Genomic DNA, 13,310 nt, shown 5'->3' with positions numbered 1-13,310 from the left:
ATAAAAATGTACATAGTCATAAAGGCGTGCTCTTGAGTCTGAAAGGGAAGAATCAAGTATTAGTAGGCACTCGTTCTACGGAACGTTAGTCTTTATGTAACACACGTCATGCACGTGGCATGTAGCACTCATGTGGTAATCTACTATGACATTTCACCTGAGGTAAGAACAGTTAAAGAAAACACAAGGTGGTTTCTGCTTCACTACGTATCACTTGAGGGTCAACATAGGCACCCGACGAGTTAGAGTCCCTAATAACTCACTGTTCTAAGCAGAGTTCAGAGCAGGTTTCATAACACTACCTGCGGCTACCACAAAATGTTTCACTTCGTGCACTTGTTTCGCATAATGTTTAAAGAAAACACGCGAGGATTTCCAGCCTGTATAGTTCTTGAGGCTTTCGAAATCCATACTCTGAAAGAAATTCAGAGACGAAGCGACTTTCCTAGGATCATGACCAGCGGGTGTACTGTCTGGATCCGCTCTGCGAATGAAGTAGGTGATTTTTGCTCTCAATTGTTTTAGTGACAGGTTGCTGCCCGATGTTTCTCCTTTGAAGAGTTGGCCTCCACCAAAGTTTGAAGTTCTATGAAGATAGACCTTAAGGCTCTCTACTGGACATAGAGAGGCATCTTCCTTCAAGGGGCATATCCTCCACGGGCCCCATCGTTTGGTAGGTAATTCGTTCTTTGCGAGAAACGTCGGATCAGGGAAGAGGGAGAGGTCTCCTGAATCATTGAAAACGATATGTCCCTCTTCTCTAGATAGTGCCACTATTTCGCTGACTCGGGCTCCCGAAGCTAGAGCGAAGAGAAATATAACTTTCTGAGTCAGGTCCTTAAGAGGGCATGAATCATTGTCCAAGTTGGAGGCGAAGTGGAGAACTTTGTCTAGAGACCAAGTGATTGGTCTCGGAGGGCGTGCCGGTCGTAAACGGGCACAGGCCTTCGGTAGTTTGTTGAAGATGTCACTAGACAGATCTATTTGGAAGGCGTATGACCAAGGTCTGGTCAAGGCCGATTTGCAAGTAGAAATCGTGTTGGCTGCCAAGCCTTGTCCATGAAGGTGAATGAAGAAGGACATGCAAAAATCTATGGTGATTTTCGAGGGGTTCTTTGCCTTGACGAAGGAGACCCATTTCCTCCAAGACGATTCGTATTGCCTTCTCGTGGATTCGGTCTTGTATTCCTCGAGGAAGTCTAGACTCTTCTTCGAAATCCCAAACCTTTTCTTAGCGGCTAGGGTGAGAAAATCATGAGATGAAGGTCCTTGATTTTCGATGATGAAGCGAAGACAGTCGACTTCTGTATTTGCTGGGAGAGAACTGGGTCCGGGAGGGGGATCAGCGTTGGCTGCATCTCCAGGATCAAGGGGTACCAGTTGCTGCGGGGCCACTTGGGAGCCACTAGAGCTGCTGTCCCTTTGAAGGTTCTCAATTTGGAGAGGACTTTCAGCAGAAGATTGGTGGGATGGAACAGGTAAATCTTGGCCCATCTGTTCCAATCCAAGGTCATGGCGTCCACCGCTTCCGCTTTGGGGTCCTCGTACGGGGCTACATATCGAGGAAGTTGATGGTTGTCGCTCGTTGCGAAGAGGTCGATCTGGAGTTCTGGGACTCTGTGAGAGATGAAGGAGAATGATCTTGCGTCTAGAGACCATTCCGACTCTATCGGGTTTGTCTGAGATAGAGCATCCGCTGTCACGTTGCGGAATCCTTGTAGGTGAACTGCAGACAGGTGCCATTTCTTCCTTTCTGCCAGACGGAAGATTGTCAGGAGCACCTGATTTATCTTGGGCGATCTTGAGCCCTGGCGATTGAGACAACGCACTACCACAGAGCTGTCCAGGGTCAGGCGAATGTGTATCGACGGGGGCGGGGAGAGTTTCTTCAGCGTCAGAAGAACCGCCATGGCCTCCAAGATGTTGATGTGAAACGTCTTGAATAGGGGAGACCAAGTGCCTTGAGCCTGTTGTTGGTGGGAGTGACTTCCCCAACCCTCCAATGAAGCGTCCGTATGGATGTTGAGAGATGGAGGTGGGTGTTGGAGAGGAAGGGACCTTTTTAGGGCCCTCGCTTCTGACCACGGCTTTAGAAGAAGTCGAAGTCTGCTTGGGAGCCGTCTCTTGAGGTCTCTTCGAGCGACGGATGCGGAACGTCTCCAGACTCCCGCTGCATCCTTTAGCTGTGCACGAAGCACTGGGTTTGTGATCGAGGCGAACTGTAATGAGCCTAGAACTTGTTCCTGCTGGCGTCTCGAGATCCGTTTGGATTTTAACAGTCGCTTGACGGACCCTGCTATTTCCTTCCTTTTCTTTGCTGGAATGGAAAGGCGGTGTGACTGAAGATTCCAGTGGATGCCTAACCATTGGAACTTCTGAGCTGGAGATAGGCGAGACTTTTTCGCGTTTATCTGGAATCCCAGGTGTTCGAGAAACTGGGTAACTTTTCTGCAGGATTCTATACAATCCTCGGGCGAGGGCGCCCACACTAGCCAGTCGTCGAGGTAGGCCATCACCTGGACGTTTCGGATGCGGAGCTGTTGTACTACTGCGTCCGCTAGCTTTGTGAATATCCGAGGGGCCACGTTGAGTCCGAAGGGCATGGCCCGGAAGGCATAGCTTTTCCGTTGGAGTCGGAATCCTAGGTAGGAGGAAGCGTGATGGTTCATTGGTATGTGCCAGTATGCATCCGCCAGGTCTATCGAGACCGTGAAAGACCCTCGAGGCAGGAGGGTTCTGATCTGTTGGAGAGTCAGCATCTTGAACTTGTCGTTCGATATGAATACGTTGAGGGGGGATAAGTCCAGAATGACTCTGAGTCTGTCTGAGTCTTTCTTGGGAACACAAAACAGTCTCCCTTGGAACCTTGTGGACTTCACCCTTCTTATCACCTTCTTGTTCAAGAGGTCTAGCACATATTCTTCCAAGAGGGGGGTTGAAGGTTGGAAGAATTGCTGGAAGGTTGGGGGTGGTTGCGCCCAGCTCCAGCCCAGACCTTTCTTGATGATGCTGTGTGCCCAGGAGTCGAAGGTCCAGCGATCCTGGAAGTGGCGGAGTCTTCCTCCCACCGGAAGCACTTCATTGCTTCTGTGGTCCCGAGGACTTGCTGCCTCGGCCGCTAGCTCCCTGTCCTCCTCTGCCTCTGGAGGGCCGGCGAGAGAAATCTCTGCCGGAACCCCTGCCTGAGCTTCTACCCTTGGGACGAAAGGTAGTGGAGTGTTGCTCGAAGGTGGGGTTGAAGGCCGGTGATGAGGGCAAAACCGGCTGTGGGACCAACTGAAAGGTCTGTGGCGGCTGAGTGACCACTTGGGGAGTAGCGGGTGCCGGAAACTGGCGTCTGTGCTGACGTTGCTGGGGTCTATGCTTCGACTGCTTCCTCTTAGGCTGAGGACCGTCATCCTGAGAGGGCTTTCTCTTCCTAGACATGCCCCATTTGTTGAGAAGGTTCCTGTTCTCAGATGCGGCCTTGTCTGTGATCTCTTTCACTAGATCAGACGGGAAGAGGTACTTGCCCCAGATGTTGGAGGCAATCAGTTTCCGGGGTTCGTGTCTGATAGTGGCACTGGAGAACACGAATTCTCTGCAGGCTCTACGAGCTTGCATGAAATGGTACAGATCCTTGACTAAGGTTGCCATGTGAGATTTGGCAAGGACCATGTAATGGTCAGGGACTCTGGTGTCACCAGCCATTACGTCCATCTGGACCTGGAGAGTGAGAGATGCTGCTAGCCTCTCCTTCGTTTCCTGTTCCCTACAAAGGAGGTGTTCGTTTAGCTTGGGGAGGTCCTCATTAAACTGACGTCCAGCAACGTCAGGATCTAGTTTGCCCACCACGAAGGTGTGTTGCACATCCTTCCAGTGTTTGGTGTCGGGCGGGGTGGCTGCGGAGAAAGGTCTGCATTCCTCCAATGCAGGGCAGGATTTCCCTTCCTCTACAGCCTTAAGGCAGGCAGCGAAGGCCTTTTCCGTGAAGGGTAGCATCACTTCATCGGGCGCAACGTAGGTGGGGTACTTCTTGCTCAGAGCCGGAAGTCCAGAGCAGGTAAAGCCTCTGCTCTTAAGCGCTTTGGCAAGCATAGCCTGGGCCTTCGAGAGATCGAACACTATTTTCTCCTTCGGTTCGGTCTCTTCCTTTGAGGATGGTTCTGAACGTAGACGGACGTAACAGTCCGGATACGCCTCAAAGCGGGGGAAGAACTCCACTTCTTCCAAGGGTATGGAACCGATCTTATCGCTGACGAAGATCTTGTCATCAGCGATGACCATATGCTCGGCGAACCGCCACGGATTGTCGCTCGAGCATGCGGGGAGGTCCTTGATGGAGATTTTGCGAGATTCCTTGGAACCTCCCATCGACCGAATGATCTTGTGAGTTTCTTGGAGCTTCTGCTCCATCACGGATTCAATGAGCCGAATCATATCCTGTGCCGTAGGTAGAGGAGTCGTGGTGGAGGACGTAGACGGGAGAGACACTTCCGTCGGTGTAGGAGTAGGAGGGGGGATGGAGGGAGGGGCATCCTCCTTATCGGACTCGGTATATACTACCCGGTCCTCTTCTTCATCATCCTCCCCTTCACCCTGGGCCATAAGGGTTTTCTCGGTGTCCTCCGAGATCTCTGACATGTGTTCATCATGTTCTGAATCCAGGTGACAATCACTCATGGACTGAGCCATGACAGTATCAGGTTCCACTGTGATCTGGACGACGGGGATCTGTTCAACTGGGACCACTGAGTCTGGTGAGGCCTTTGAGAACAGCAAAGACCTCATTTCTTCTGTGGCTAGGTATGGTCCAGTGGCGTTCTTTTGAAAGCCACGTACCCACTTGCGTAGGTTGTCCCGAGCAGTGTCCCGAATCTCCGCTGAGGGAGGGTCATAGAATGCTTTCTGTAGGCATTCTTGGCAGACCGAACAGGTGGTGGGGCCCCAGTACTTGAGATCCCCTCTCTTGTGAGCACAAGGGGCGTGTGTCCTACACGCCGTGTGTCCATAAAAGTGTGGCCGACGGACCGCGCAGAAGTCGTGGTCACACTTGACGTACTCCTCCTGTAAAAGAAAGAGACGATGAGTATTGTAGAGTCATAATATGGCTCGTATATAAAGTTAATTATTAACAAGTTAATATTAACATAAGTTAATTGTGATGCACAGAAGGGTGGGTGAAAGGAGACAGACGCATGCCTCGTGTAACCCGCCCGGCTGGTTGCCGTAGCATCAGACAGTCCCAGGTGGCCGTAGGCCTCCATGGAAGGTGTCTTGATAATGGGAATTCCATTTAGAATTACCATATTATAGACTAGGCTTGAAATCTTATCAAGAAAGTCTGGGGATCATGAGATCCTAGTAAGGTTCCGGCAACCAGACGTGCCAATTACACGTAGCGTGCTGGAAAGATGAAACACGCAAGAAGACAGAGTGAAAACTGAACAAAATGTACGATTCCGTACCAATTTGTCTGCGTTAACAAGCCGTCTAGGTGCGGTTTTTAGGAGCTATTGCTAGTAAAGATAGCTGAGAGAAGGGGTGCAAGGCATCTTGCCGCCTCCGGACTGGTCCGGCATACCCCCGGCACGCCGGAAGCCGCTCGAGCAGAGTTTCTGGCATTCAAGAATGATCATTCTATGGTCAAAAGAAGCCAGGGTGGCGGCAGCCGGTAGCGGCGGCCGCCGGCAAGGAGCGGCGGTTCCGGCAGCCGGAGGCAGTCGGAGGGTGACAGGGGTAAGGATAAAGGAGCATAGCCGGGGCCGGGGGCCGGCAGCTAGTGCCGGCACTCCGGGAGGGGTCGGCAGTGTGCCGAGGCTATGAGGGAATGGAGAGGCCACGGCGGTAAGCCGGCAGCCGGCGGCGATCCCCCGGTACTCGGGGGAAGGCGGCAAGGATAAGGAAGTCACCCGTAGTGGCGGTAAAGCCGGGGTAGAGGCGGCAAGGGACAAGCACCAAAGATGGAGGTGGGATGGCAAGGCTGTACTAGCCTAGTCAAGACACCTCTGGAAAAGGTACCACCATGATAGAGGTGAATCTATCATCCTAAGCAGGAGCCGCAATGGCCGGGGCTAAGGCAGTCCAAGAGAGGACAGGGTGTACCCAAAGAAGGGGTGGAGACTCTTCGTGTCGACCAAATGATAACTGACTCCATAGCACTATGGAGGGACTATGTATCAGAGCGGACAACACTGGGAGCACCACGGGGTCCAGCACTCCAGCCTAGGGTGGAGTGTAGGACAGGGGACATATGAAGCCTAACCTACTGGTAGGTTAGGCTAGGCAAGAGATAGGTTGGGGGGGGGGAAAGGGTCTTCTTATAAGAAAGGATGGGTTATGTACCAGAGCGGCCACCTAGGAAGGGAGATGCTCACCCTAACCTATAGTAGGTGGACCAACTGAAAAACGGTGCACGCGTATATTCAGCAAGGTACATAAACCAGCCCTCCCAACCTAACCTGGATTAGGGTCGTTAGACCCTAATCAAGGAAGGGAGAAGACGTATCGCAAGGAAAAGGTCCAGGACCGATTCAGCTTAAAGGAGGTGATCCTACCTTTAAGGTCCGCAACACTAAGGGAGGGGTCATTCCCTTAGGTGGGGAGGCGATACAGTACTCTGAGGAGTCTTGTCCTATCACATGTAATAGGATACAAGCTTACCAGAGGGAAGCCCTAGGGCTAGGGATGAAGAGAGCATATAGGGGTCCTGTCATAAGGTTAGGTTAGCAAGGCACTCAAGATAACCTACCCCCTATATGGTCCCTGAAGGCGAAAAACACTTGCATCACTGTCAATGGTATTGTAAAATAATGCCAAAATCTTCATAACTAACACTAGGATCACTGGAATATCATGCATTAACACTGGTATAGGCTCACTGACCTAGGGGCTAATCAAAGCCTACTGGTATGGGGTCAGCGAAGACCCTAATTAATGCGTCAAAAACACGATATAAAGTTCCTAGCTATGAAGACTAAATAACTAATAGCGCTGATTAGTAATTTATATACCGGTAAGGCTGTTGCGGCTAACTAAATAAGGCATGCAAGCAACAGCAGCGTCATAAAATGGCGCTGACCGGTCTGGCAAAGCTCTGCCACAATTATGCAAATATCTCGAAAAGTAAGATTTACTTTAAGGCCAGAGCTTATTTAAACAATACTTTAACCTTTGTACTCAACTTTCCAGAAGAAGGTGAAGCTGACGGTTGAGACATAGCGAGGATGCAAGTAGATAAAGTCGCACAAAGGGAAAAATACGTCCAATCGAGCGAGCTACTAGCAAAGGAATGAGGACGGACGTGACGTCATCAAAAGCAATGGCGTCCGTCTGTTTACATTGCGAGTACCGATATCGCCACATCTAGATCGGCTGCGGCTCAGCTCCCAGCCACTCCCTGTCCGCCATATTGAAGCGTTAACTCTATATGGGGTGCAGATAGCTATGTGGCACGTCTATACATGCGTGTCCCCTGTTGTTACACGATGTCTTAAGGGGAAACCTTTAGGATACTCGCTCCAGAAGTTAGAATTCTGTGATAACCTGTGGTTTAATTCTCTGGGAAAATCCTAGTAGTGATTACCCAAGGAAGCTACCAAAAAGGATCCTTCCATCAGGACGCCATGGCTTGAGCCCAAAAATAAGATTTTAAGGCAGTTGATAAGCTTAAATACAAATAAATTTCATTAAAGCTTAAAAATTAAATCTAAGATTTTAAGGCAATTGATAAACTTAAATGCAAATAAATTAAATCTAAGATTTTAAGGCAATTGATAAACTTAAATACAAATAAATTGAATCTTAGATTTTAAGGCAATTGATAAGCTTAAATACAAATAAATTAAATCCAAGATTTTAAGGCAATTGATAAGCTTAAATACAAATAGATTAAATCCAAGATTTTAAGGCAATTGATAAACTTAAATACAAATAGATTAAATCCAAGATTTTAAGGCAATTGATAAACTTAAATACAAATATTCTACGCAAATTGATTAGTGTAAATTAAACTGTAATGTAAAAATTATCAATAACATTAACTCATAAGCAGCAATATATTAAGACTTGAACCATAGGAATACTTTAATTGACATTTTTGATATAAGCCGTATACTCTGTTTTTATAAATTCCCCCTGATGTTCATATTACTTCTACTCCAAAAGTCCGGTTTAACTGACACTTGTAAAATTAAAAAAATTTTCCCATTTTCTTTCACTTCAAACAATGTTCCCATTTTCTTTCACTTCAAACAATGTTCCCATTTTCTTTCACTTCAAACAATGTTCCCATTTTCTTTCACTTCAAACAATGTATGCCCTTAACTCAGTGGTGTTGATGAGCAACAACACCACTGTAGTGGCCTACAGCAACAAATTAGGAGGTACCGTGTCACTGCAACTATGCCATCTTGCAGCAGAGATTCTCAAATGGGTGGAACTCAACTTGATTTTGCTGACGGCCCGCTTCATTCCAGGCAGAAGGAACATCGTAGCGGAGAAGGTGAGCAGGAGGACACAACTTCTTGGTTCCAAATGGTCTCTATGTTCTCAGATAGTGACGGAGATCCTGACTTTGTGGGATTCTTCGACGATGGACATATTCGCGACCTCCCTACATCACAAGTTCCCTGTCAGCTCTCCAGTTCCAGACCTAGAGGCAGCATTCGAGGACACGTTTCAGCACCTTTGAGATAGCCTCGACGTTTTTGCATTTCTGCCATTCTGCCTGATAAGGAATGTCTTAAATCAGCTTCAAGCAACGCCCAATCTCAATATGACTCTCGGTGCCCCGAAGTGGCCACAAGTAGAATGGTACTCAGACCTTCTACTTATGCTGATAGAGACTTTGATGGAATTGTCTCCTCTTTTTGATCTAATGTACCAACCACACACCCGGCTCTCCCATAATGCAGTGGGATCCCTTCAGCTTCACGCGTGGAGTTTATCCAACATCTCTCGGAGAGAGGTTTATCACGAGAGACTACACAAAAGATGTCTGAATACCTTCGCAGATCCTCAACAGTGGTCTATCAGTCCAAGTGGGCCATCTGTGGTTGGTATCATGGTTGGTCTCTCCTCTCAGAGACTCTATACCATTAGTCGCCAACTTTTTACTCTACCTCCGCAAGGAGAAACTCTGCTCCATTTCAGCAATAGAAGACTATTACTCAATGTTAAGCCTAATCTTTAGACTAAAATGAGCAGATATTTATTCTTCTAGGGAAATCTTTATGCTCATACAATGCTTTGAGCAGACCTGCCCTCCATTTGGAGTGAGACCACCTGAAGGTTTTACGTTCCTTGAAGGGAACATCCTATGAGCCATTGCGGCTAGCTTCAGATAAGGACCTTATCTTAAATTAGTCTCACTCTCCTTTGTCCCTTAGTTTGTAACTAAGACCCAGAATCCTTTGATACCTGATTCCAGGTTTTTATCTTTTCAGGTCACGAGCCGATGATCCTACCAGTTGTTATTGTGTCCTGGAAAGTTTCTAGCAGCAGCTCAAGGGTGTACCAAATAGGGGTTTGCAAAACATTATCTTAACCCTTTTACCCCCAAAGGACGTACTGGTACGTTTCACAAAAGCCATCCCTTTACCCCCATGGACGTATCGGTACGTCCTTGCAAACAAATGCTATAAAATTTTTTTTTTCATATTTTTGATAATTTTTTGAGAAAATTCAGGCATTTTCCAAGAGAATGAGACCAACCTGACCTCTCTATGACATAAATTAAGGCTGTTAGAGCAATTTAAAAAAATATACTGCAAAATGTGCTGGGAAAAAAATAACCCCCTGGGGGTTAAGGGCTGGAAATTTCCAAATAGCCTGGGGGTAAAAGGGTTAAAAAGCCAATCTTCAGTATAGTATTGTATTTTTAATTACTTTGGTAAACAATCTGGAATCCCAGATCTCAAACTTTAATTTAAACGGTTACAAAGGAATGGAGCGCCAGAGACGTATGGGAGCACGGAAAGGTGAGAGGATATGTAACGGTACCTCACTTATCCTTCCCCTCAGTGGATTAGACTGGGTAAAGTCTATTGGAGGTGCAGATATCTATGGTTATCTTAGGATACGTCCCTGATTATACACGATATCTACGGATAGTCGTTCCTGGGGTTGGAACCCCGTGATACCTGACGGTAATTCTCTGGTAATATCACTCGCAGAAATATTATACAATAGGAAGCAGCCGAAGGGAACTTCCATCAGGACGACATGGCTCGAGCCCAAAGCAGAAGGATGTTGTTCAGATGGCGCTCGCGTCGGGGCGTCGGTGGCGTGGTTCTGGTAGCGTAGCTGGTGCCTCCGTATCGGCCCATCCCTTTGACGAAGGAATTAGCTAAACGGAAGACAGCCTGTGAATAGTGGTTTTCACGCGCCTCTGCTTTATACACGACACCCACAAGGTGCTCGGGCGAGGGTAGTAACCTCTGCATTCCATGCTTTTATCTTTCTCTGGTATAATTGGAAGGTTTATATCAGAAAAGTGTATAAGAAGGACCCTTTTCACCGGCCGCCACAGGTCGACCCAGAAATAGATTATTCCTACGTCAAAATCCCTTTCAAAGTAAGCTAGACAAGCAATCTAGATCCAGTTTATAACCTTAACCTTGCTACACTGCTTGGTGAAAAATGTATTCCTCTCTTTCCTTCAATTGGCCCCCACTTCTAACAGAGCATGGGAGTCAGCATAGGAATTATTATTATGATTTTGATAATAAAATTTCTTATTTTTATAATCATCTCATGTTCATATGCATGCCCACCCTACTCCCCACTGACTCATAGTATGGAGAGGAGGGATAATGCAGAATTTGAATATGAAGGCTATGCTATTTTTCCCGAGGCGGCAACCAGGGCTTCCTACCACTCACAGCTCTTTTCTTTTGTTAAGGCTATGTATTGTTCGAAGCAAAAGAAAATGGGAAAATTTAAACAATTTTATGAGTGTCGATTAAACTCAAGTGAGTATAGAAAGAAGAAATTTTCTAATTTATGTTTTTCCTAAATAATAGAGAAATATCAATTCACTACAACCTGCTGCTGCCTCCGATGCCTTAGATGACCGCAGAGGTAGCAGCAGTAAGGGATTCAGCATTATGAAGCTTCATCTGTGGTGGATAATGTGGGAGGGTGGGCTGTGACACCCTAGCAGTACCAGCTGAACTCGGTTGAGTCCCTTTTTAGGCTGGGAGGAACGTAGAGAGTAGAGGTCCCCTTTTTTGTTTTGTTTCTTTGTTGATGTCGGCTACCCCCCAAAATTGGGGGAAGTGCCATGGTATATGTATGTATGTATGTATGTATTATTCTAACCTCGCTTCTCATAACACATCCTCACTGTCACTTCACCACAGCTTATTCCTCATTATTTGCAGGCATGACAACGGCTCAGGCACACAGACATCACATCAAGAGGATATTGTGCGATGGCCCTCAGGGTCAAGCAAACCATGCCATAAATCCTTCTCCAAGGGCCATAAATTACATGAGGAATGAATGGTTGAAAAAGGAGTATAGTAGATTAAACGGTTCGGAAGCTACTCTGCAAATAGAACCTGTTACTGATCCCTTCTTCGGAACGCTAAGTAATTCAGAAAGCCAAGAACTTGAAGAATTAAATTCATTAAATTCACTCGATAATAATGTGAAGATGGAAACAGATTGTTTTGTGAAGGTGGAAGTCGATGATCCCGATGAGGCTTTTAATAATAACGAGGAAAGCATCACTGATTCACAGTCTGTAGTCGAAGCTAATGGTCTTCCTGTTAATTCACACCCAGTGTTTGAAGACAGTAGTCGTGATGATCCCGATGAGGCTTTTAATAATAACAAGGAAAGTATCACTGATTCACAGTCTGTAGTTGAAGCTAATGGTCTTCCTGTTAATTCACACCCAGTGTTTGAAGACAGTAGTCGTGTTGTTGCAAAATCGCGGATTGCAGCAGAAATGCTAATTGAGGCTACAGCTCAGTTTGGAAATTCTGAACAGTCAGTAGCTGCCCTGGACAAATTCATGCAGCGCATTAGGTCATTGAAGACAACAAATCAATATCATAGTTTTTTGTGCGGTGCGAAATCTTCACCGAAGAAGGGTGGGGCAGATCGACATAAAATTCTTTGACAGCCAGCCTCAATTGCGAGAAGATTAACAGGTAATCCTAGTGGAGCAGCTTCCCTCGGCAAAGGACATCGACCAATGGACAGCTGCATCACAGGCAACGCAGCCCAACAACTGAGCACACTACATTCTGCACAATGGAGCTTATGGCAAATCACATGGTAACAACCTCTGCTGTTTTTTTTCTGTTTCTATTTTATATCTTCCTCTCATATATGTTCATTGGCACTCTTTCTTACATTTCCAGTGCTTAACCTTTTCCATCTATCTAAAAAACAACCTGCCAAAATAGTAAAGACTATATTAATCTTGTATTGAAATTGTGTATTTATTTATCTGTTGAATTAATTGTACTTTTATCTGTACATACGTTAAGTATTACCACCTGTTGAAATTACGACCGATGCAATATCATGAAACTGAAACTGCTTAAACTTAAAAAACCTTTATATTGAAATGTTTATACTTTTAGAATTTTTATTATATTTTTATCTATCATCATAACTATTCAACCCTAATTCTTATATACTGTACTCATTCCTATCTGCAAATGCGAAGGCAGAAGCCTCATCGCAACCCTCATTGTTTCTCCCTCCTAGATCACTTTCTAGCTCGTCAGTGCTTACTTAAAATTACTTGAAAAGCTAACTGCTGTTTATACGTTTTATGGGTCTATATGTGTTTAAGTATGTGTATATACACTTTGCTGCAGTAGAGGGGCTTGAGTGTCTCAATGATGGGCTGGGCAATGGCGGTGGGGTAGTTTATCCATCCTGGCAGGCTCAACCATACCGCTAAGGCCAGTTCTGAGAGACCAGACCAAGACTGGACCCCTATAGGCCTTCTCCTTTGTTTAAGATAGGCAAAGGCTAGGAGAAGGAAAACTCCAAAATCAAACCAAACAAGACCCCAACGGCGGAGCTTCCCAGCGCCGGCGGAAGAGGGCAATGCCTGTCGGGCAGGCAACAAGGCGGGCCTTGACATAACAAGAACCCGGCAGCCCGATGCATCCAACATCGGAGAAGCCGCCTGTCTCATATGTCTTGAGCCGCGGTGAAAACGGTGTGGGCCAAGTGTGTGTGCGTGGCCGTTGCAAAGCCACGACCACCCAAAACAATATACCTAGCTACTGGCATTCTGTCGTTTCCTCATAAGCACCCACCCCATAGATAGGAGGCTGATGGCTGGTGGCTAACGACAGAAC

The 13,310-nt window shown here is 46.7% G+C and overlaps 1 protein-coding gene across 4 annotated transcripts in view; it reads left to right on the top strand.

Moving 5' to 3' along the window:
• LOC137614416 (uncharacterized) overlaps positions 1-13,310 on the top strand; it is an 87,190-nt gene that overhangs the window by 13,679 nt on the left and 60,201 nt on the right. For 2 of the 4 annotated variants that reach the window (XR_011039083.1, XM_068344217.1), the window contains exon 1: positions 12,059-12,267. Coding sequence is in view for 2 of the 4 variants with exons in the window: in XM_068344217.1 (XP_068200318.1) it covers positions 12,185-12,267 (83 nt within the window). In the remaining 2 variants the exon portion in view is untranslated. Of the gene's footprint in view, positions 1-11,363; positions 12,268-13,310 lie in introns of those variants that run through there. The other 2 variants (XR_011039082.1, XM_068344218.1) reach the window with 2 other exon arrangements.

This window comes from Palaemon carinicauda, chromosome 20, assembly GCF_036898095.1.
Source record: "Palaemon carinicauda isolate YSFRI2023 chromosome 20, ASM3689809v2, whole genome shotgun sequence".
Classification (NCBI taxonomy): domain Eukaryota; kingdom Metazoa; phylum Arthropoda; class Malacostraca; order Decapoda; family Palaemonidae; genus Palaemon; species Palaemon carinicauda.
This window is presented reverse-complemented; position numbering and strand designations above follow the sequence as displayed.